Source organism: Oratosquilla oratoria, chromosome 1, assembly GCF_046742065.1.
Source record: "Oratosquilla oratoria isolate Oo_2021 chromosome 1, ASM4674206v1, whole genome shotgun sequence".
Lineage (NCBI taxonomy): Eukaryota > Metazoa > Arthropoda > Malacostraca > Stomatopoda > Squillidae > Oratosquilla > Oratosquilla oratoria.
In genome coordinates, this window is record NC_134777.1 from 70,817,804 (window position 1) to 70,842,498 (window position 24,695).

Here is a 24,695-nt window from a genome sequence, read left to right on the forward strand (position 1 = left end):
CCCACCTAACCCTTGCCATCTTCCATCTCCCTCACCATTCTTTGTTCCTCCTCTCCTCTTTCTCTTCCTGTCGTTGTCTTGTCAATGTTTAACACTTTATCCTTCATTTTCTCTGCTCCCTCCCCCTATTTATCTATTTTTGTATGTACTTGGTTTAATTTCCCTTTGGTCCTTACTAGATCTTCCTCCATCTTGTTTCATCCGCTTTCATCTTCTTCCTCATCCTCTTCACCATGCCCACTTTACCTCCAGTCCTTCCTCTTCCTTTATCCTCTTTCCCATTCCTAGTTTAACTCCCCCACTCTCTCTTTGTTTTCTTCGCCCCCCTTCCCCCCTATGGAAAGTTTGCCCTCTTCTTCTTCTTCCGCTTTGTTCAGTCTCTTTCTCCTCTTCCATCACGGAGCCATCTTACCCCCGCGGGCCTCCTCCGCCATTTTTCTTTTCTTCTTCCTTCAGATACGAGCGCACCTCAAGACCTTTCCTCCCTCCCTCCCCCCCCATCCTTCCTCCTACCCTCCCTCCCTCCCATATATCTACACTTCTGACATCACTTCCATCTTCATTTCTTCCTTACCTCCTCCCTTCAATCTCGCCTGTTTTCTCTACCCCCCCCCCCCCCTGTCTGCACTCCTGGTATACTCCGTCCTTCCTTCTTGCCTCCCCTCCCCTCCTCCCCTCCTTCCTTACTCCCTTCCTTCCTTACTCCCTTCCTTCCTTACTCCCTTCCTTCCTTACTCCCTTCCTTCCTTACTCCCTTCCTTCCTTACTCCCTTCTCTCTATTAACCCACCACCCTTCTTTCCCCACTGTCCTACCATGCACGTTCACACTTTCCCCCCGGTATCGTTCGCAACAGACCTATCGTGACGTCACCTTTCCCCGTTTTCTTCTGCTTTCCTTCCCCTCTCTCACTCCCCTTCCTTCCTTGTTTCCTCTTTGCCCCGTACGCGCATTGGTTGTATAATGTGTAAGCATTCATGCATTCAATATTAAGATACTTCAATGACCTATCTCCTAAAAAAATTATAAATTGATAAAACTAAAAAAGTAAAATAAAACCATAAATAAATGGTCACTTTTAACTTGTAATACTCCGTTTACCATCTTTCAATCATTTACCACCTCTTCGATGCGATAGTTGTTTCTGACAAAACACTAATCCTCACCTTTTTCCACGAGTACATTTCCCCTTCGGATTTTTTTTTTTTTTATAATCGGTTTTCTTTAAATCGTTTAATTCGTTTTATAATTCTTACTTTTATTTCATTTTCTTAGACTTCGTCTTTTCTTCTTATATCTTTCTCTTGTTGACTTAGTCACGCATGCACATTATTGTGTGTGTGTGTGTCTGTCTGTCTGTCCTAAAAAGTAATCTGTGTGTGACTTGTGATTATAGATTATAAGAAGAACGTTCCAGATCAGTAGTTCATGATCTCAAGTTTCGCCCGACTAAGTTCCTGTTATTGTTGTGTTCCAGGTGATGCCGGCCGGAACTGTTCCGACACTGAGTTCCGGTGTGGCAATGGACGATGCATTCCAAAGCGGTGGGTGTGCGACTTCCAGAAGGACTGCGCCACGGCCGAGGACGAGAACAACGACTGTCGTGAGTGCCACTTCGATGTTCCCTCTTCATTGGATTTGTTTGGGTGCGGCCCCTGTGGCTGTAAAAGGGAACTGCAAACTACACAATAATGATAATAGTAATGTATTATGGTAATAAGGATGATGATGATGATGATGTACTAATAAGTTCTGTTTGTTGGCAGTCAGTTGAATTGAGTCGATTGTTTAAGTAATTGATAATTGCTTTATTAAATTTGTATTTGTCATGTTTATTTCATAAAAATCTTGTCGCATGTAACCTTTACCCATGGAAGCCCTTTGACTACAATCTTTAGTGCTTGAGGCGTTATCGTTTGCCTTCATGTCAGTCCATATAAAACTTATTAAAATAACATCTGCATGGAGCCTCGGGTAGGTGAAGTAGTCCCGGTTTTTATGAAGCCCCAGTCGTTTGTAATCCACTCTTCTTCTGACTGGCGAGCCCAGATGTATCCTCAAACTTATCCTGGCCAGTCTGCCCCCAATGCCTCTGCATTAGGATTATTTTAAGTCGTTTGCAACACTCTAACCATCTCCCTGCCCACCACCACAGCATTGCCCACCACCACCCCGCCTTCGAACCAACACCCCCATGGTATCCAGTCTTCATTACGTAGGAAATTCTCTCTCCTTCCATTTCCCCTCCGCCCTCTCCCTCCCTTCCTCCCTCCCTCCCTCCCTCCCTTCCTCCACCACCACCTGGCTCCCCTCCCTTCGGTGACCTCGAATTTTCCTTCGTGACCTTTTCCCGTCGCCCGCGTCTACCTTGGAATCCCCCTCCTTGCCCCCATTTCTTGTCTCCCCTCCTTCATCGTTCTCCCCTTCCTCCCTTCCCCTCTACTCCCCTCGTCGGGTTTCATCTAATTCGCCTCTTTCTTCCCCTCGCTCATAAAGTTACTTCCACCTCTGAAATCCCCTCTCCTCTCCCCTCAGATTCCCCACGCTCTTGTTCCCCTCACCCCTCTAGTCGCAGAGATTCGATCCCCGGAAGGCCACCCCCCCCCACACATTCCCTACCTTCCACCAGCCCCCCTTTTCACCTCCCACCAACCACCCTTCCTACCCTCCACCAGCTCCCCCTTCCCCTCCCTACCATCAGTACCCCCTCCTTCCTCCCCATCAGTTCCTCTCCCTCCCACCGGGCCCCTTCCTCCCTCCCACCAGCTCCTTTTCCTCCCTCCCATCAATCCCCTCCCCACCCTGCCTATTACTATGATTCCCCCCTCCTCCTTTCCCAAACCTAGTGCCAGTGTACCCCATCCACGGGCTAGTAGATAGAGGTTAAGACTGACCAGCGTGTAAAGCCCACGAAGGCTGCAGGAGCAGCATTGTTGTCGTCGTTGTTGTTATTATTATTACTATTATTATTAATGATATTGTTACTGCTACTAATACTATTACTACTAGAAGTAGAAGTAATAATAGTACAAGTAGTAGTGAAGAAGGTATAATGTAGTAGCACATTTGTGAAATGAAACTTGTTGACCCACTGTCGGAGAATGAAACAAGATGGACAGAAAATCTGTATATTTCGACCACTATCTGTGGTCCTTTCCGGCAGTGGGTCAACAAGTCTCAAGTAGTAGTGAGATTAAGGTTACTTTAGAGTGTATGAAATACAAAATTGACTGTAGCAAATCATTGTTTATGGATAGTACGTACATTGTGTCAAAAACAAACACATAGCAGCAGCAGTAGTAGTAGTAGTAGTAGTAGTAGTAGTAGTAGTAAAAGTAGCAATAGTAATAGTAGCCAGCCTTTCTAGTTTTCTGAACGTGTGTGTGTGTGTGTGTGTGCGTGTGTGCGTGTGTGCGTGTGTGTGTGATTTTTTTAATCCTGTCCTAACCTTCTCCAACCTCATTTGTTGCCTTTACAGCTGCGCCCGAGTGCAAAGAGGGGGAGTTTTCGTGCAACGAGTATCGGTGGAACCACACGTACTGTATGCCCCTCTACAGGCGCTGCGACAAGGAGGTCGATTGCATCGACAAGTCCGACGAAGAAGGATGTGGTGAGTGTCCCTCCGGTTCGGTTCCTTCCGAAGCAAATGTTGGACGCACACACTCACACACACACGCGCGCACGCACAAGCACAGACACAAACACAAATGTACGAACATAACGGACACGCAAACACACTTCCAGTATCACACACACACACACGCTCGCGAGCGTGCGCATATACGCACATGCATATTCACACATTCGCGCGCACACTCCTCTTTCCCTCCTCTCCTATCCTCCCCTCCCTTCTCTCTCCTATTTTCCCCTCCCATCTCCCTCTCCTCTCTGTTCTACTGTCTCTTCTCGTTCTCAGTTTTCTTCCTGTTCCTCCTCCTTTTCTTCCTCCTCCTTTTCTTCATCCTTCTCCTCCACGTCTTCTGCCTCCTACTACTCCTGTCTGCCTCCCCCTCTGGTTTTACCGCTACGTTTGGCGCCTTTTTCACCGTAAGCCCCACTTTTCTTTTTGTCTTATTCTCGTGTAAATTCCTTTCCCTCAGTTTCCACCGATCTCCTTCACTATTGTGTGGGTGTGCGTGTGTAGACATACGTACACGCAAACGTGTATACACAAGTACACGATCACGTATTTCCCTCCTTGAACTTTCCCGTCAGGTTTGTATTGTTTTTCTTAGTGTGCATTAATGTCTCCGTGCATTTGAGTTTGTAACAACAAAACTGAAAAAGAAAACGCTAAAGGAGATGTTAATAAGTAGTTTGGCTACGATGGTGCAATTTTTTTTCAAGGGTAATACATTTGTTTATATAAATACCCAACACCTCCGACCCCTGTACATCACTGTGGTGTCCTTTTTATATTTTATTATGGTGAAAGGTAGGCGATTTTATATATCTGGAGGTTGGGGAGAGTGTTTAACAGCTTGTTATAGATCGGGAATGCCCCCCCCCCCCTTGCAGGTGCATAAGATTGGTTGTTCTTAGACCCGAGTCCGGGGCATGGGTTTGCGCGTTGCCGTAATTAGGTGTTATGATAATAATAAACGTCCTTGTCCTTGTCCTCTTCAACCTCCACCCTCTCCACTTTTGCCTTCTCCACCCATACCCGTTCCCAGTTTTCAACACGTGATAACTAATCTTGTCTTTCTTTCTTGCCCTTCCCCTCTCCCAGCCTACCGTAAGTGCCAGGAGGGCGACCACACTTGCGGTAACGGCTTGTGCATCCCGCCGACCAAGTTGTGCGACGGATACTTTGACTGCCGTGACAAGTCAGACGAGGTCGACTGCAATATGACCTCGTGTGAGCCGGACAAGTTCCGCTGCAATGACAAGTGCCTGGACATGGACAAGACGTGCAACCACATCGATGATTGCGGTAACAACGAGGACGAAAAGGACTGCAGTGAGTATATGTTCATTCGTAACATTGTTAATGATTCACCATTGATCTTGTATCACGTGTTGGACGTGTGATCGACAGCTATTTCCCTCCCGGAAGAGAGCTCAGAGCTCGTATATGACCGATCTATGGATAATGCTGTGACCTTACAAGCGCACACACACACACACCCAACTCCCCGCCCACGAGAGTTGGAGTAATGACTCGCAGAGCAGTGATACTAAAATTATTTCAGCCCTGGGCAGGATTCGAACCCGGACCTCCGTAATGGCGGCCGGGAACACTACCACCGCGCAAATCGTGTGTGTGTGTGGGTGCGTGGTTTCCGACAACAATGAGTTGTTTTGGTAATAATTATGCCAATTGTGGTTAATGTTCTGCATACATAATGTGTTGTATATGTGTAATGTTTTGTATTTTCTGCATCAAATTTACTCAGCTTCCAAACAAAAGTAATTAGTATTTTTCCGTGTGTGTGTGTGTGTGTGTGTGTGTGTGTGTGTGAGAGAGAGAGAGAGAGAGAGAGAGAGAGAGAGAGAGAGAGAGAGAGAGAGAGAGAGAGAGAGAGAGAGAGAGAGAGAGAGAGAGAGAGAGAGAGAGAGAGAGAGAGAGAGAACAGATACTGGTACACTTACGGCGCTACAGACCTGTTAGACCACACGCGCATTTGGTTGCAGTATTCTTCTCCCCCACCATAGGGTTAGGACAGTATTAAGTATAGGGGGACAGAATAACAGAGGGACAGTTGCAGCAATATATATATATATATATATATATATATATATATATATATATATATATATATATATATACATACACGCGCGCGCGCACACATATTAAATTGGGATAAGAGAAATAAAAGGGGACATAAGAAACTCGAAAAGGACAGTTATAGAAGAGACCTGTATATATAATTATTCGAACGCACAGGTCATTAACATGTTATTTGAATTCCAGTCGTGGGTGTGCGTTGGTAAGACACCCCGGAGTCGACACCTGTCTTGGTAGATAGAAAATCATTATGAGAAATAGAATTATTTTTCGAAATTTGTAATCTCCCAAATGCCTTCAGAGCCATAAGTCCCCCCTCCCCCACCCCACTTCAGTACGCCAACTCCCATTTTATCTGTTCTCTGAATAAAACAGTTTGGTCAGAGGCAAGTACCTATCCCCATTCATTCACTCCCCTCTACCACCCTTTTTACCCCTCTCATCTCGCTTCTCTTGGATGACGGGATGATCATCCCTGCATCCGCCAACTGTTGGAAGTTTATATAACTACTCCCAGACTAGCTTTGCAGTTGGCCAGCGTTCACCTATCACGATTGCTAGACTCGTTATAAGTTATTAAACCACTTTCGCTATGATGTATGTTTTTTGCCTTACGTCTTGGCGTTGGTGAAAGTTTGAACAGGTTGTCAAGTCAACTTGGGCAAAGATCGATGAAGTCTGCTCCTTTTGTACCTGACTTCAGTTGAGGTAACACCTCTCTTTCCCGCCAAGACGACAACGGACTTTTTAATTGACCTCCTTTTTCGCCCAGCTTTATTCACGCTCTGTATTTTCCTCCACACCTTGGGATATTGGTTTCTTATAAACTAAATAAAGGAATGTCAAAACTTCGAAAGTAAAAGATGGCAGGCAAGAAATGCGCACTCGGATGCGCTTCAGGTCTAGTTGGGGAAGGGGAAAGAGCATCGCTTAATGCCAGATGCTCGTGGCCGGCGCATTTGATATTAAAATATGCATTAGCAAGAAATCAAATTTATTATCTGCCCGGCTGATGTGGATGGGCGTGAACTTTAAAGGAATTGAAGTGTTAATGTTCGCGGGAGAGGGAAATCTTAGTTTTAATCAAGTAAATTCTCTGCATTCGAGATTACTTGAAGAGTTATGTGATGAAATTGTAATGATTTTGTCCAGTGATGATGTTCGTGCAAGAACGATAGACACGAAGGAAAGAAAATATATACTCCAGGTTTATTAAGAAGCTGCGAATGTTATCAAAGATGGTACAGTTTATTTCGCCCTCCAAGGAGACTGCAGATGTGCTCGCCTTGCGTGACGTAATGTCGGAGAGTGTGACGCCGTTTTTCATGTCGCCTCGCTAGCCCTTGTCTTTGCGGTCACTGGGTTTGATTTAGAAGCTAATGCTTTCACAGGCGTCCACTTCCGTAATGACCATTTCACGTTCAGATTATTCTAGCTGCACAAAGTACGAGTATTTCGCGTGGAACGTATTGCAGTTTCTCTTAAAATAAGTTGAAGTTTTACATTGCAGTGGATGAGTTAGATTGAATCAGATAGGGGTGGGTAGGATAAACTGCTCCATCTTGTTGAGGGAGAGCGCTTGCAATCACGCCCTTTATTCTCGTCACGACAATACTACTCTCACCACGCTCAATCTAACAATATATACTGTATTGTCACTAAACATGACTACTTCACAAAACTTCTGATCATACTGAGTCCTCCCTCATCACACCCACTCCTCCCAAATCACACTCGATCCACCATCCCGTCCATTGAAATATACCATGCATGGACTCAGGGCCCGGGCAAGGGGAGGGGCAGGGGGGGGGGGCAATGCCCCTGCGTGGCACTTTTTTTTTGGGGGGGGCACTTTTGGTGGAAAGAAGGTAAAACAAATCCCTCCCAATGTACTTTTAATGCATGATTTATTTATCATGAGTTGTGTGTATAAACGTTGTTTTGTGGATGAATGTTACATGTGAATCGTGCTAGTGACCATCAGATGTGGTAGTGGTGGTGTGTATGTGGGGGGGGGGACACTTTTCGACTCGCCCTGGGGTGGCACTTACCTATATGTCGGGTCGGGGCCCTGCATGGACTAGGTAAGAAAGAGAACAAGGCCAGTTTTGGCCATTGTTCAGGCGCGGAAAAGGGGAATCCTGTTGAAACGAGTCCTATACTGATCCTTTATCGTATTGTTTCGTTCAAGATCACGAGAATACGTCTTGGGCCCCATTGCGCAATGCTTCTCGGAAGGAGTCTTTACTGATTTTGTGTTAAAAAGAATGACATATCATATGATGGAATCTAAAACATGAAATTAACATGTGTCGTTTATTCATGTTAACGGACTGATGTAAAATTGCGGACACCTACGGATATTTTTTCAAGATATTGGAGTGTTTGATATTTCTGCATACAGTGGTTCTTTTAAGGCCTGTGATGTATATAAGATAATATTAATGCAACAGATGTGTTCGTATAATTCGGATATATCGTGTGTGTTGGATTCGTGATCGACAGTTATTACGCTCCTGTATGAGAACTGTGACACACACAACCCACCCACTAGAGTTGCAGTGCCTGGGCGGGACTCGAACCCTGATTGCTGAATTAGCTGTTGAGAACAGTAACGCTGCATCATCGAGCAGTGTGTGTGTGTGCATGTTCTGTCTGCAATGGTACAGATAATGCACTCGTTGATTTGGGAGTGCTAATGTTTTAGCAGATGCACTTCCACGATGCTTCGGAAATATATATATAGATATGTTCTTGCTCACGTGTAGAACATGGCTAAAATGTTAAGAGTAGTGTGCGTTGCTCCTATTTGTTTACTGAGAAAGCTTTCAGTCAGTCGTGCTTTTTGAACTGAAATGTGGAGCATGCTGTACTGTATCACGAGTTTATTAAAAATCGCGTATATGAATCGCAACACCATCTACCACGAAATTATGAAAAATAGTAAATGATCGCACACTGAACTGCACAGATTTTATGAAAGAAATCATACGATTGACAATACACTATAAATCAATTCGGTGTTCATAGACTATATTATGTTCTTGTAAGAACTCGACTGTGCGTTCGTTCGTTTCCCTCGACCGTCCCTAGGACCCGGACCATGGAAATGAGCACTACTGCTTGAGGGCGACGCCGTCACCGGTTGAAGGAACGACGCCGGTAGCCTGGTCCTTCCTGCAGCGTCACTGTCGTCTCCACATTGTCGGTCCACTCGCCGGCAGCAGGACGATTGAACTTTTTGCATTGCAAGTTGGAAAGAACTTCACACGCAGAAGGAGGATATTGCTAAACCTTGGACTCCTCTCAGGAAAGATGAATGGTTCAATAGCAAATGTTGGAACAAGGGTCTTTTTTGGATGCGGGGGGTTGGGGGGCATGCCCCCACCCACTGTAGAGCCTGGGACACAATATATATTTGCCTCCCACTTTTCTAGTTGTTTTGTCACGATGTAATCAATATTGATTATATTAAATCAAAATTATTGGGAGACCAATGTTGGCATACGTATTATTCTTTAACATATAATTAACCTCGTTTGGGTGGAGGACGGGTGTATGTCTACCCCAGGTTTACACACATACAGATTGTGCCCCCCCCCCCATCACTTACGTTAGCAAATAAAACCACGTTGTAGGGAAAAATATAACGAGGAAGAGATGCAACAATCACAATAGTAAACAAAATAACGGTACAATGATAATATTAATAGTATGACATATGATAATGATAGTATGATATGTAATAATTATAATAGTATGATATATAATAATGATAAGCTTTGATTATGAAAATATTGAATTCGGTAGGACAAACAATAAATTCCAAAATTTAAGTGAATGTAAACCAAAATGTTCCTACTAATTTTATAAACATAGTTTTCCTTATCGGGAATCTCAAACCTCCAATATTCTGAAGGAATGTATTCCGAAAATAGAAAAACTATGTGAGAAGCACTTCCAAATATTCGGGTATGTTTTCGAAGGGACCGTTCGTTGGTACCAAAAGGCCTTGGAACAGGGGTCCTTCGCAGCGCTACTATCCGTATGAATGCGCCGTGGCAGAAAATGAAGGTTCACCGATGATGCAAGTGATCTTTCAAGGGAAAGGAGAACTAAGAAGTTTTAACCAATATGATTACCTTGATCCAGGTGGAAGTGGTGGGGAGCGATGGCTCCCTACCTTCTCCATCTCTATATCAGCGTTTCCTAACCTTTACCGAACATAGCCCCTGTTGCCATGTCTGAGCAGTCCAACACCAGGCCCCTGACATGGGTAAGTGCCGCCCCGGGGCGAGTCGAAAAGTGCCGCCTCCCTCCCACACACCACCACTACCACCACCTTCCACATCTGATGGTCACTAGCACGATTCACATATAACATTCATCGACAAAACAACGTTTATACACACATCATTCATACACACAACTCATGATAATTAAATCATACGTTAAAAGTACATTAGGGGGAATTTGCTTTACCTTCTTTTCACCAAAAGTGCTGCCGCCCCCCCCCCCCAAAAAAAAAAGTGCGCTGCCCCGGAACATTGCGCCCCCCCGCCCCTGCCCCTGTCGGAGCCGTGTCCAGCACCCCTATCTTGTTATTAGAAGGATAAAAGAAAGTGAAGTGTACTGCTTGATTTATTTTATTGATTCCTTAGAACTAGGTAATAAATTATATATATATATATATTTATATATATATATATATTTATATATATATATATATATTTATATATATATATTTATATATATATATATATATATATATATATAATATAATATCAATGTGAGTTTTGTGTGCATCACTTCTCAGCACCCCCTATAATTGATTTCAGCTCCCCAGGTTGGGAAACGCTGCTCATGTAGACAGTGTAAAGCATAATTATCTGCGCTACTATAAATTCCTTTGACATTAATCACGGTTAATATAACTTGTTTGATCACGTTTTACCACTCGTAATGGCACTCTTTCGAAAAAAAAAACTTTGCAACAGAAGCATCGAGCTGTTTAAAAAAATCCAAAGTAGTTGAAGGATATTTGTTAAAGAAATGTGTGGGACAAACCACTTAGCTCCCCAGAGCAGATGGAAAGGAAAATATTTTTATATAGGTTTGAACAAGATGAGATGGGAAATAAAAAATATATGAATAAAGTTTTTTTTTGTACAGCAAAAGGCTTTTGCGCACGTTGGGTGGAAAGATCAATGGCGCGGGAGCCTATTTTTACTGTTGCCATATGCGGTGCACGCGTTAATTGAATGATGGAAATTGCATAAGGTTTTATTTCAAACGGCAGGAAGAAGAGGTCTAGGAAGGGGTGGAAATTGAATGATATTTAAAAGATAAGTAATATCTATCAGTCTCGGATTTTATGAACTTGTTCTTTTATTTTCTTTTCTTCGATTATTCAAATGTGCGGATTGTCAAGAACGAGGAAAGATTAATAATAAAACACACACGCACAGATATATAGATAGAGGTGGTGAGAGAGACATAGTTGTGGCCGAAGCATTCGCTTGTCCACTATGAATTGAATGACATATTTGTGGTAATATTTAGTCGTTGACCGAGATGGTAGTGTTTCATTAAAGTCGTGCGAACAAGTTTCCATGAACTCGAACGTGCGCTTTAGTCGGAGAGAAACGTTTGAAGGGAAGTAACCTTACCTTACCTTACCTTATGTATGTAGTGGACGCAGATTTTATTATTATTATTATTATTATTGTTGTTGTTGTTATTGTATTTTTTTTCTACCTCGCTTGAAAGGGGGAAAAGCCTTTGGTATGCGTATTTTATTATTATTAATTGTTATTATTATTATTAATTAATATTTATTATTAATATTAATTTATTATTGTTATTAATTATTATTGTTATTAATGCCATGTCATGCCATACCGTAGGACCAGGCGTCTGGGAAATGTAAGAACTTGATCAGTCTAAAATAGAATAGGTCTTGATTTCGGAAAGAAACGATATGACGTCACAAGGGAGACATCACTCGACTGCACAATTTACTCGTTTTTTTTTCCGTTGTGTGTGTGTAGGGTGGCCATTTCCAAAAAGGAGGACACTGCATATCGATGATTATAATATACAGTTTATATATATAATAATAATAATAATAAACTGAAAGTGAACATATTTCACTTCTAATAAAACCAACAAAAAACAAATACCTGTATTTCTTACCAAGTTACAACACAAAAAAAACCTAGTTGTATCCTCACATTGATTGCCTGGAGGTTTATTTATTTATTTATTTTTTGTATTTCCGCCCTCTACTTTTTGTATTTCTGCCCTCTTTTCTTCGACATTTTCAGACTCCTTAACCTCATAAATTAATTACCAAACCACACTGCACCGTGGCCACATCAGGACTGCAGCCCAATGTATGAGATGTGAATCATGCAACATTGGTCTTGTGCAGTTCCTGCCTACTTCGGCTGCCGAGTTCCGACGTTGACCTTGGCCTGGGTACTCCCACATAATTTAACTGTACGGCATTATTGTATACCTAGGGTTATTTATTTATTTATCTGTTTATTTTTGTCACACCCTAAAAAAGGAGGACAAATGCACGTCCGGCGTGAGGTTGCGCCGGATGGAGGACAAAGTGCTCTAAAGGAGGACGTCTGGCCACCCACTGTGTGTGTGTGTGTGTGTGTGTGTGTGTGTGTGTGTGTGTGTGTGTGTGTGTTTGTGTGTGTGTGCGTGCGTGCGCGCACCTGTGCGGAATAGAAGGCTTGTGTACATATTTCACTTTCCCCTTGTCATCTTTCAGGCTCTTCTTTCGCCTCCCCACCTAACCAACCCCCCCTACCCATGACTCGCCCGACCTCATTCTCTCCCCTCACTATTTCCTTTGCCCAGTCACCCTTCCTGTCCCCCTCACCCCCTCCATCCCATCTCAGTGTCGTACTCCGTATCTCCGTACTTCCAGTCTTCAGTCAGTATTTTCTTCCCTTACCCCCCCTCATCCCCACGCCCCTCTCCTCACTTCACCCCACGTAACCATACATCACCTGACGTCATCAACCCCATCGACTGTCACCCAAGCGTTTCCCAAACATTCCAGCTCTAGCTCGTCCCACATTCACCTTGTTCCGCCTACCCAGTATCAGGTAAGTCACTGCTGGGAATCAGAAAAAAGTGCGGTTTTCGAACCCGTAACTTAGCGAGACCAGCACGCTCTCAATTACGCCACCAGCGCACTATGTCCTAGATTGGGCCATCTATGAGCTCTGAGCACTCATCCGGGAGGATAATAGCTGTCGATCACGAGTTCAACACATGATCCAGGACCGTGGTGAAACCATACACTGGTGTAACCACTCCATCAACCCGAATTTCAAGACATGCTGTCACGTTCTACCTTCTCCCCCCACCCCCAATATTAGCCCCAAAACTGCTCCTCTACCCAGAGACTTCTGGCGCCTAACCTTGCGTTCTTTGCCCACAGACTTCGTAGAGTGCCACGAGAACCAATTCCGATGCCAGAACGGCATGTGCATCGCGCGGCGGTGGCGCTGCGACGGACACCACGACTGCCCGGACCAATCGGATGAGACCAACTGTACAGCCATCGTCTGCCCGGACACCAAGTTCCTGTGCGAGACGGAACGCAAGTGCATTGACCGCTCCAAGCTTTGCGACTCCAACTACGACTGCAGCGATGGCACCGATGAACGCACTGCTTGCTGTAGGTCCCACGGTGTTAGGTTCCTCAATTTCTTACTAGTAGCAGAGGCTCTACCTCAGCAGGTCCTGGCAAAGTGTACAACACGTAATATGCCCTGATGGGGCTAGCCTTGGTCCTACTGGGGTTCAGACAACTTTGGTTCAGTTAAAGTTTTGCTAACCTTTGATCTTTGCAAGATCCGGCCAACTTTTGGGCTATAGTCCAACCCCATTTAGGCCCCATCTGGGCCCAAACGCAATTAGTCCAAGTGAGGTTCATCACCCTTTTGGGGATAGATTCAAAAGTTCAAGTAACTTTACTTTTGCTGATGTTTTAAACTTTAGCCCACATTTTTTAATGTCTATCTGTTCCCCCCTCCTCCTCCTCCTCTTCTCTCCTCCTCCTTCTCCTTCTCCTTCTTCTACTTCTACATCTACTTTGTCTACTTCTACTTCTACTACTACTTCTACTATTATTTCTACTACTACTATTTCTACTTCTACTACTTCTGCTTCTACTACTACTACTTTTTTTCTGTAGGACTGGTCACCTTTTAACTCCTTTGCTATTTGAAATGCAAATGTTCTGGTTAATACCAGATAATTTTATTCAGATGAAGGGCAGACATGGGCTTAGATGGGATCATGGTCATTCAAAATTTTTACATCCCAAGTCCTGCCATTAGCAGAGTCAAGTTGCACCTCACCATAGAGGAAAGGGTTGACAGAATCCAGCAATTTTGGTCTGTGGTTCAACATGTCTCAGGCTGATGTGTCCCAGGTGGCACATATACTATGGTTATTCTGGCTACCACAATGTGATCTTTTCCACATGTATATTTTGCTAAGATAAAAGGGGATTGGATGGGGGTGGATACATACCTTGCATGACTATCTCCCTTGTAAGTCTAACTCGCATTAACTCAAATAGTATCTAACACTCTTGTCTCCCTGCAGCTGCAGAATTGTGTCCAAGTCGAGGGTGCGAGTATGCTTGTCGGACGTCACTAGCTGGGGGCGAGTGTTACTGCAAAGCTGGCATGAGGGTAGCCAATGATTCCAGGACCTGTATTGGTAGGTATTCAGCAGGCTTAAGTGCCAGGTGGATTGTTGATTTTGTCACCCCCTTTTTACGGGGAGGAATAGCCCTTTTGTATTGTATATGTGTACTTTCATCCATGAAATGACCTCTCGGAAGAGAGCCACCTTCTTTCCATCTTGTTTCTCCTTTATTCCTCATGTATATCTTCCTAGAATTTATTGTAGTTTTACCTGCTATTTCCCTCCTTTCATACCTTTCACTTAACTTGTTCAGTCACTTGTTGCCTTGAATTTCATAGCCACAGTTGCTGGCAAAATCCACAGATCTCTCTGAGAAGAAATTTTGGATTAGTGTCTGTGTTGTATCAATGTGGGAATATTTCCATGTCGCTGATTGAAAGCACTAGGAAGAAGGTAGTAGTCACTGGTTGTTAGCTTCCCATGTGCAAAAAAGTGTAATGAATAGATTTGAAGTAAATAGATCTTGGGACCAGTCTGGAAACAGGGTGTTAGCCCTTCAAAGCCCCACCTCCTGATGGAGGTGAGTGGGTGGACAGGTTTTAAGAATGGGCAGTTTTGCTGTCCATCTTACAGGACCACAACATGCAGGTATATTTCGTTTGTCTCTTATTTTAGACCATCTTTCAAAATCAATGTATATGTAACTGATATTTCTCCTGTGAGAGGAAGGTGGGCAGAGTATTTTAGGGAGTTGCTAAATGTGAAGGAGGATAGGGAGGGAAAGGTAGTTGCAGTGGGAAGTGCTAGGAAAATGAGTGATGAGTGAAGAAAATGGAGGAGAAATAAGGAAGGATGAAGTGAAAGCAACTGTTAAGATGATGAGAGCAGGTAAGGCACCTGGTCTGGATGGATGCCATGCAGAATGTCGGAAGAAAGGAGGTGCAGTGATGGTGGACTGGCTGGTGAGGTTGTTTAATGTTTGTTTAAGAGAGGGTAGAGTTCCGGAGGACTGGAGGAGTGCTTGTATAGTTCCACTTTACAAGGGAAAGGGGGACAAGTGTGAGTGTAGTAGTTTCAAAGGGATTAGCTTGTTAAGTGTAGTTGGGAAGGCTTATGGGAGGATCTTGATTGAGAGGATTAGGAGAGGAACAGAGGGAGTAATTGGTGAGGAACATTGTGGGTTTAGGACGGGTAGGGGTTGTGTAGATCAGATCTTTGTGGTAAGACAGATATGTGAGATAGCTATAGGAAAAAGTAAGGAAGTTTTTTGTGCTTTTATGGATCTGGAAAAGGCTTATGACAGGATAGACAGGAAGGCACTGTGGGAGGTACTGCAGATATATGGGATAGGAAGAAAGCTGTTAAGAGTAGTCAAGAGTTTTTACGAGAGTAGTAGAGCTTGTGTTAGGATTAGAAATAGAGAGAGTGAATGGTTTGAGGTAAAGGTGGGACTTCGTCAGGGATGTGTTATGTCGCCCTGGCTGTTCAATCTTTACATGGATGGGGTGGTGCGAGAGGTGAATGCAAGGGTAGTGGGTCTGGGGTTGGAGATGATTAAAGAAAATGGAGAAAAGTGGGAGGTGAGCCGGTTGTTGTTTGCTGATGATACTGTGCTTGTAGCAGGATCAGAAGAGGGATTGAGGAAGTTAGTGACAGAGTTTGAGAAGGCGTGTGAAAGAAGGAAGCTGAAGATAAATGTGGGTAAAAGTAAGGTGATGAGATGTACAAGGGGAGAGAGTGACAGCATGCTGGAGGTGAGCATTAAGGGTGAAAGACTGGAGGAAGTGGATAGTTTTAGATACTTGGGTGCAAATGTGGCAGGAAAGGGAGGAGTGGGAGTGGAGGTAGAATGCAGATTGAGAGAAGCGTGTAAATGCCTTGGTGGATTGAAAAGTGTAATGAGAAATAGACATTGGGAATGGATGCTAAGAGGAGGTTGTATGAAGGAGTGATTGTGCCAACAGCATTGTACGGGGCAGAAACATGGAACATGAGAGAGGAAATAGACATTGGGAATGGATGCAAAGAGGAGGTTGTATGAAGGAGTGATTGTGCCAACAGCATTGTACGGGGCAGAAACATGGAACATGAGAGAGGAAGAGAGGAGGAGTTTGAATGTGTTTTGAGATGAAATGTCTGAGATGTATGATAGGGGTTACTAGGCTAGATAGAGTGAGAAATGAGGAGGTGAGGAGGAGAACAGGGGTGGAAAGGGAACTGGAAGATAGGGTTGATGAAAGAGTATTAGGATGGTTTGGACACATGGAAAGAATGAGTGAAGAAAGGTTAGTAAAAGAAGTGTGGAAGGCAGAGGTGGAAGGAGTGAATATGAGGGGGCATCCTAGGATGAGATGGATGGATGGGGTGAAAGGGGCATTACAAAAGAGAGGAATATCTGTTGAGGAAGGACGAGAGAGGACAGAAGATAGGTGTGAATGGAGAGGGGTTGTGTATAGATGATGCTGTGATGCAGGAGTGGGAGTGGGTAGGGGATGGGGTGAGGAAGTATGTATGAGAAAAAATTTGACGCAGCCCGAAGGGATTTCTCCCCGTCTTCTCCTTTTTACATGAGGAGACTGAGAGGGGGGGGTCGCTGAATTTATGAAGCGGCCTTGCTGTGGATGTGCTGTGTCTTGCGACACTGCTTCTGACCCAGGGCAGTGGACAGGATGCAGGGATGACCCGTCATCCAGGAGGTGCCAAGATAAGAGGGAGGGAGGAGGGTGGAAAGGAGTGGAACATATAGGAAATGGAATGGGTGGGAGTGGTTTCTATGCCTTCTTTTTGGCTACCCCCCCATATAGGGGGAAAAAGCCTTTGGTATGTGTATGTATGTATGTATTATTTCCAGCCAGTATATAATCATGTAATTTTTCTGATGTATGTGCCTTTGTCATATCCCCAACTGACAGACAGGGATGAATGTGCTGAATGGGGCCATTGTGATCAGCTGTGTGTCAACACGGACGGTTCATATCGCTGTGAGTGTGAGGCTGGGTACACATTGGTGGATGGTAAGAGATGCAAAGCCACACCTGTGCCAGATAGGGCACCCCTGAGCCTTTATTTTGCACACCATGAGGAGATTCTTCGGGTAGGCACATGCACAGTACCATACAAGGTGCTCATTTGCATTTTTTCAAGTACAAGCTAGTTTCATATGATGAAAAACAGTATGTTTAGAGGGAAAAGACTATATACTTAGCCCCTTTTTTTTATCAAAAGGATGACATGAAGGTGAATAAAATAGCTTGACTGGAACCATAATGAAAATGTACCCCACATTATGGAAAGGGTGCAAGGAATTCTTGGGAGAAATATACTTTGCTTAATTATTGTTGGATATTGCTTTTGTGCAGTTACAGTGGCTGATAGTAGGCAGTTTCCTCAAGCTGTTTGGCAGGAATTTGTGTTTTTACTTGTAGTTATCTTGATCAGAAGTGGAAAGGTAATTATAGAATAAAAGATGCATGAAGATTGGCATTTGTATATTAGGTTGTTTATCGGTAAAAGTTCAATTTGGTGACTTGGTTACAGATTTTGAACAAGCCAGCAGCCACACCAGAGGTGATCACCAACACAACAGCTGCAGCTGGCCTGGACTTCCATTTTGCCAATAACCTGTTGTATTGGTCAGACACAGAGGCAAGAAAGGTGAATGGACATTATACCTTTGTTTTTTGGCTATCTCCTTTGTAAGGGGGGAAAAGCCTTTGGTATTTGTATTTACCTAGTTGTATCCTAGGGGAAAGGGAGCTACACTGATGGTGTCCTGTCTCTGTATGTAGCAGCATCTAATCATTACAGAATTTTTCCCAACTCTCATTTTGAAATTTTTTTAAGTTACCCAAAGTCCATTTTGTTATCAGTCTTCCTTTTCTGTATTTCTCATTTCTCTCTGTGTATTTCTTCCTTTAGTTCAAGCTGTATTAATGTAATCACTCTTCCCAAATGGTGTCTTGTATTCAATTTGATCCATAATTTCAGGTTCTGATATAATATTAAATCTAGTCTTGACAGTTCTTCATTACTGCTATATCTGGTATTTTCATTTACCCATTGTGTTATTGTGTGTTCAATAGTCATGTCAAGTAATACATGACTGTATGTATTGACCAAACTGTAGTGCTCAGAAAAGGAGTTTATGCTTGTAGGGGTCGTGTCTCATAATGAATCAATTGTTCTTGGGGTTATTATTATATTCAAATTCACTTAGTTTTTCATTGAAGTTAAGACAGTAGTTATTGTTATGTATTAAAAAAATTTTTATTTTAGATCTACTCAAGGCCACTGATAGTCAAGAAGGGCGAGACTGTTGTTGAGGACACACTCCACCTGCCAAGCTCAGTTACCCCTGGCTCAATTGCAGTTGACTGGATTGGTAACAACCTATACGTAGTTGACACTTTGGGCCAGAAGGTTGATGTTGTACAGTTGGGCACATCCAATCATGCCATTGTCCTATCAACTAATGTCAGCCGACCACGGGATGTAGCATTGGATCCTCTTGTTGGGTGAGTTAGACCACAATGTTTATTGCCCACAGGAAGTTGACTTTGAGTCATCATTTAAAGGATGTTTTAATGGGAGAAAGTCTTTCTCCTATCCCCACCCCACCCCATGTAGAGTATTGACTGCACAAGTTTTATGCAGTCTGTACTATGGGATTTTATTGAACTAGTACTGCACCATTCCTTTAAAGTTTGAGAAAATCTCAACTCAAGAATGCTCATCACTTTCAGCTCAATTTACTGTTCCATTTTTATTCATTCATACATACACATGTACATATGAACTGTGTATCACAATGAACCTCGGCATGAGGTCTTGCCTTGAGTTGAATGTGTACTGTTAGCCAGAACAAAATCTTAAGTTATTGTCATAGCAAAAGGATTAACTGAGATAGCTTCGACCCCATCAGCTTAATGTTGTCCTTAACTGAACAAGATTGTGTGGCATCATTTGGAACAAAATGTGTAAATGGTTTCATTGTACACATGCATATCAAAAGGCAAAGTCAAAGAATATATCCATCCTACACCCATCCAAACCCATTTATCATCCCTTTCATCTTAAATCATGGATGAAAGCATCCCCTGTCCTCTACTACAGTGCTCAGGTATAAAGCAATGCAGTGAGGCAGAGCATTTTCACAGTAAGACAAGCTTGAACAATACATGAATTCAAATCTAAATATGATAATTGGAAATCAAGGATCTATAATAAGTTAGAACTGTACAAAAATTTGAGGTTAGGTATGATAAATTTGGAGAGTAGGAGACATGACTCGATGAGCATGGCTCCTTTCACTTATACTACAATTAGGTAAATATATACATAGACCAAAAAGTCTTTTGCCTCTAAGGGAGTGGCTGAGTAAAAGCATACACCACCCCAGAATCATCCAAAACCTATTCATTATCCATCTCATCTTAAGACCTCATGGATGAAGGGTCATCCTTCACCCCAGTACACTGGTTGGATCAAAGGTAGTGAAGCAAGACGGTTTCCACAGCAAGGCCCAGCAGCCAGAGCTGGTTTACCCCTACTGCTTCCTTATATGGTAACCCTCCCCCCCTCCATTCACAAGAAATTAATTAAGCAGGCAAGAAGAGTGTGTTCCCTAGTCAATTTACTACTCCATTCACTTCATCATCACAATGATTTTTCCAAAGATAGAAACACTGGTTATGAGAGATGAAATACAATAGAGTGCAACCTCCCTCTCTTTCTCCTTCCCATCAATGGGGAGTTGTCACAGAGCTAATTTTATTTAGGTTAATACCACATATATTTCTTCAGTTGAGGGGAATTGTGGGGATTTGTTGTTAGTTGGTTATCTTGTATGTATGCATTTCATTTACCCCATTGAGTTCTAGAGCTTTTCATCATCTAGAAAATACACTGGAATTAGAATATCTTTGGAAATGTGCAGTGGTTATTATTGGTTAACTTCTACAACAGTGACATGTATTTGCATTTTTGTTTACACTTAACATCATTCTTGGGCTAAATTATGAACTCCAAGCTGAAGGGTCCAAAATAAAAATGCCAACCTTTTGCCAGAATATCTACACTTCAACAATGAATTCATGATTAATTTGAACAGAGTCTATGAAGTGTATTAATATATTCCATGGAATAAGAACCGTCTGAACCATAACACCAACTTGACCCATTTTTCTATTTCAGATACATGTTTGTGGCTGATACGGACCGCATTGTGAGGGCCAACATGGATGGTACAGACCTAAAGCCCCTGGTTACGGAAGTCATCTACTCAGCTACAGGCATCACAGTTGACACAAACAGCAAGCGTATCTTCTGGTGTGACTCACTTCTTGACTATATAGAAACTGCCGACTATGAGGGCAATGGCCGCACAGCTGTCATCCATGGTAGGCTAACCCATGATTGCAAAGGTTGTTCCAAAGCTGATTAAGATTTTATGGTTGCTGCTTAAATAGACTTACATTTGAGGCTCCTGGGCTTGTTAGAACTGAAAAGGCTTCCTATGCTGTGATGAACCGAGGCGTGTATTTGAATTTTTTTAGCATTCTCAAATTGACACTTTTGAACAATTTGATTATTATAGCAATTATTATAATAAAATAGTAGTAGTAGAGCTTATGTTGGAATTAGAAATGGAGAGAGCGATTGGTTTGAAGTAAAGGTGGGACTTCACCTGGGATGTGTCATGTCGCCATGGCTGTTCAATGTGTACATGGCTGGGGTGGTGCAAGAGTTAAATGCAAGGGTTTGGATATAAGCCAGTTGTTGTTTGCTGATAACACTACACTTGCAAGATCAGAGGAGGATTAAAGAAGTTAGTGACAGTTGAAGAAGAATGTGGGTAAAAGTAAGGTGATGAGATGTACAAGGGGAGAAAATGGCAGCAAATTGGGAGTATTAAGGGAGAGAGACTGTAGGAAGTGGATAGCTTTAGATACTTGGGGGCAAAAGTGGCAGGAAAGAGAGGAGTGGAGGTAGAGGTAGAACATTGATTGAGAGAAGCAATTAACCCCTTCCATACGGTGCCGCACACGTAGGCGTCATGAGGAGCAAGTGGATTCGCGACGCTGCCATATCGGCGTCTTGATTATATTTATTGTAGTCGCCCCTGTGTTTTTACATTCTCCCAAATGCGCCCTTAATCCCATTCTCTGTGGTTTTCAAAATTCGCGGGTGAAAGAGAGAACGATCGATATAAGCGGCGACTATATTTTATGATGCGAATATTATTTCGTTACGTCGTACGGCTGGCATTGGCTGCTGCCCGCGAGATTTAAGTCCCGTATTGAAGTGGTTAAATGCCTTGGTGGATTAAAAAGTATAATTAGAGACATTTTGGAATGGATACTAAGAGGAGATTGTATGAAGGGGTAATTGCTGACAGCACTGTATGGGGCAGAAACATGGAACAATAGAGAAAGGTTAAATGTGTTTGAGGTGAAATGTCGGAGAAGTATGGTCGGGATTAGTAGGCTGGATAGAGTGTTAAAACAAGGAGTTGAGGAGGAGAGCAGGGGTGGGAAAGTTGGGAGATAGGGTTGATGAAAGAGTATTGGGATGGTTTGGACACATGGAAAGAGTGAAGAAAATTAGTAAAAGTAGTATGGAAGGCAGAGGTGGAGTGAATATGAGGGAATGACCAAGGATGAGATGGATGGATGGATGGGATAAAAGGGGCATTGGGAAAGAGGGGAATGTCTGTTGAGGAAGGAATGGAGAAGACAGAAAATAGGGGTGAATGGAGAATGGTTGTGTATGGATGATGCTGTGATGCATGAAAGGGAGTGGGTGGGTTAGGGAGTATGTGTGTGACATTTTGACATGGCCCAGAGGGATTTCTCCTTGTCTTCACTTTTTCTGAATGAGGGGATGGAGAGGGAGGTTGCTGATTAAATGAAGACTCCTTGCTGCGGATGTGCTGTCTTGCTGCTTATCTTCTGACCCAGGGCAGTGGGTGAGATACAGGGATGACCCATCATCCATGAGGAGCCAAGAAATGAGGGAGGAGGAGGGGTGGTGAATGGGAGAGGAGTATGTGAGGATGAAATGGGTGGGAGTGGATTTATGCTTCTTGACTTTGGTTTTCTTCCTTGCAAGGGGGAAAAAGCCCTTGGTATATGTATGTATGTATTATTATTGTGGTGCATGGGAGTGGAATTATGCCTTTTGACTTTGGCTACCTCCCTTGCAGGGAGGAAAAAATCCCTTGGTGTATGTATGTATATTATTTATCATTATTAATGTGGGAGGTATTGCAGATATATGGGATAGGAGGAAAGATGTTGAGAGTAGTCAAGAATCTTTACGAGAGTAGTAGAGTGTGTTAGAATTAGAAATGGAGAGAATAAGTGGTTTGAGGTAAAGGGGGATGATTTTGCCAAGGATGCGTCATGTCACCATGGCTGTTCAATTTATTCATTAATGGGGTGGTGTGAGAGGTAAATGCAAGGGTAATGGGCCAGGGATTGGAGATGGTTAAAGAAAATGGAGAAAAATGGGAGATAAGCCAGTTGTTTGCTGATGACACTGCACTTGTAGCAGGATCAGAGGAGGGATTGAGGAAGTTAGTGACAGCTTGGGAAGGTGTGTGAAAGAAGAAAGTTGGAGATAAATGTAGGTAAAAATAAGGTGATGTACAAGGAGAGAAGATGGCACCAAATTGGAAGTGAGTATCAAAGTAGAGAGACTGGAGGAAGTGGATAGCTTTAGTTACTTGGAAAGGGAGGAGTGGAGGTGGAGATAGAATGTAGATTGAGAGAAGCACGTAAATGCCTTGGTGGATAAAAAGTGTAATGAGAAATAGACATTTTGGAATGGATGCTAAGAGGAGATTGTATGAAGGGGTGGTTGTGCCAGCAACACTGTATGGGGCAGAAACATGGAACATAAGAGAGGAAGAATTTAAAGGTGTTTAAGATGAAATGCCTTATAAGTATGGTATGGGTTAGTAGGCTGGATAGAGTGAGAAACAAGGTGAGGAGAGTGGGGGTGGAAAAGGAGTTGTTGTTGTTGTCGTTCCCTAGACTGTCTGTCCGAGCAGTCCCGTCTCCCTAAGGAATGCCATAGCCGAAACTGGGTTTTCCCACAAAACCTTTATAGATCGTATGTTGTGTTGTTTGCGTGCATGATTGTGTATAATGCAGTCTTCCATTATGTGTTGTATGGTATGGGGTGAAGTGTTACATCCTGGGCAGCTGTTCACAATGCGGTCATCCAGCCTCTTCTGGTAGCTTAGAAGTGCTGGGTGGTGACCGCACCGCAGTCTGGCCAAGTGGACTCTGTCCTTTCGTGGGAGAGAGGATTCAGAAGGGTGGATATCAGGGGGTCTGGCATGCAGCAGTGTGTTGTCTTTCAGTGTGTTAATGGAGCGGTGAGTGATATGATTATGAATATGTTTCTGGAGGCTGGTATTTGGTGGTTGTGGAGGAAGAGAAGAGAGTATCTGTGCGTGATAGAGGTTTTTGGGTGTTGTTTTAATGTTTCTTGGTGTGTGTGGGTGTTCTGCTATGTAGTGTAGCGGGTGTAATGTGTTTGTGGTGGCTGCGGCAAGTGTTTGTGTGCCTCTCATGTCGAGGTGGTACTTGACTTTGAGGACTTTTGTTTCATGGTGTAAATGGTCTGTAGGTGTTGTATTTGTGCAGCCTGTAATTGTTTTTAGGGCTTTGTTTTGTATGATTTGAAGGGTGTTGTGGTGTGTCTCACTGAGATTAGGAGCCCATGCAGGACTCGCATAATTCAACACTGAGCGTATGCATTGTTTGTATATTGTTATATTAGTTTCTTTGTTTTGTCCAAATGTTGTTCCAGTGATTGACTTAAGTGCGTTAAGTCTGGATGTGCATTTGTTTTTTATGTTTGTGATGTGTTGTTTGAAAGACATGGATGTATCGTATGTTACACCAAGAATTTTCGGTGTGTTTGTGTGTGGTATTAGAGTGTTGTTGATGTAGAGATGAGGTATGTATTTGTGTTCTTTTGTCCAGTTTGTGAGAAGTGTTGCTGTAGATTTGGTTGGAGCTATTTTGAGTCTGTTTGTGATGAACCATGTGTTGAGTGTGTCAAGGTATGGCTGGATTATTTCTGCAGCTTTGTCTGTGTTACGATGTGTGCATGTGATTGTTATGTCGTCTGCGTAGGAAGAGATTTGTATTTCTGAGGTGTCTGGCGTGGGTAAGTCATGCATGTATAGATTAAATAGTGTGGGGGATAGAACTGAGCCCTGTGGTACTCCGTTCTTAATGTTTCTGATGTGCAATGATTGGCCATTATAT

General features: G+C 43.2%; 1 protein-coding gene across 3 annotated transcripts in view; it reads left to right on the forward strand.

The window, feature by feature from the left end:
- Positions 1 to 24,695, forward strand: part of mgl (low-density lipoprotein receptor-related protein megalin) — a 509,881-nt gene that overhangs the window by 385,763 nt on the left and 99,423 nt on the right. For 2 of the 3 annotated variants that reach the window (XM_076204826.1, XM_076204998.1), the window contains exons 2-10: positions 1,474 to 1,602; positions 3,478 to 3,609; positions 4,729 to 4,959; positions 13,193 to 13,432; positions 14,368 to 14,484; positions 17,325 to 17,506; positions 17,950 to 18,066; positions 18,688 to 18,926; positions 20,605 to 20,810. In XM_076204826.1, coding sequence (XP_076060941.1) covers positions 1,474 to 1,602; positions 3,478 to 3,609; positions 4,729 to 4,959; positions 13,193 to 13,432; positions 14,368 to 14,484; positions 17,325 to 17,506; positions 17,950 to 18,066; positions 18,688 to 18,926; positions 20,605 to 20,810 — 1,593 coding nt within the window. The remainder of the gene's footprint in view (positions 1 to 1,473; positions 1,603 to 3,477; positions 3,610 to 4,728; positions 4,960 to 13,192; positions 13,433 to 14,367; positions 14,485 to 17,324; positions 17,507 to 17,949; positions 18,067 to 18,687; positions 18,927 to 20,604; positions 20,811 to 24,695) is intronic. The other variant, XM_076204914.1, reaches the window with a different exon arrangement.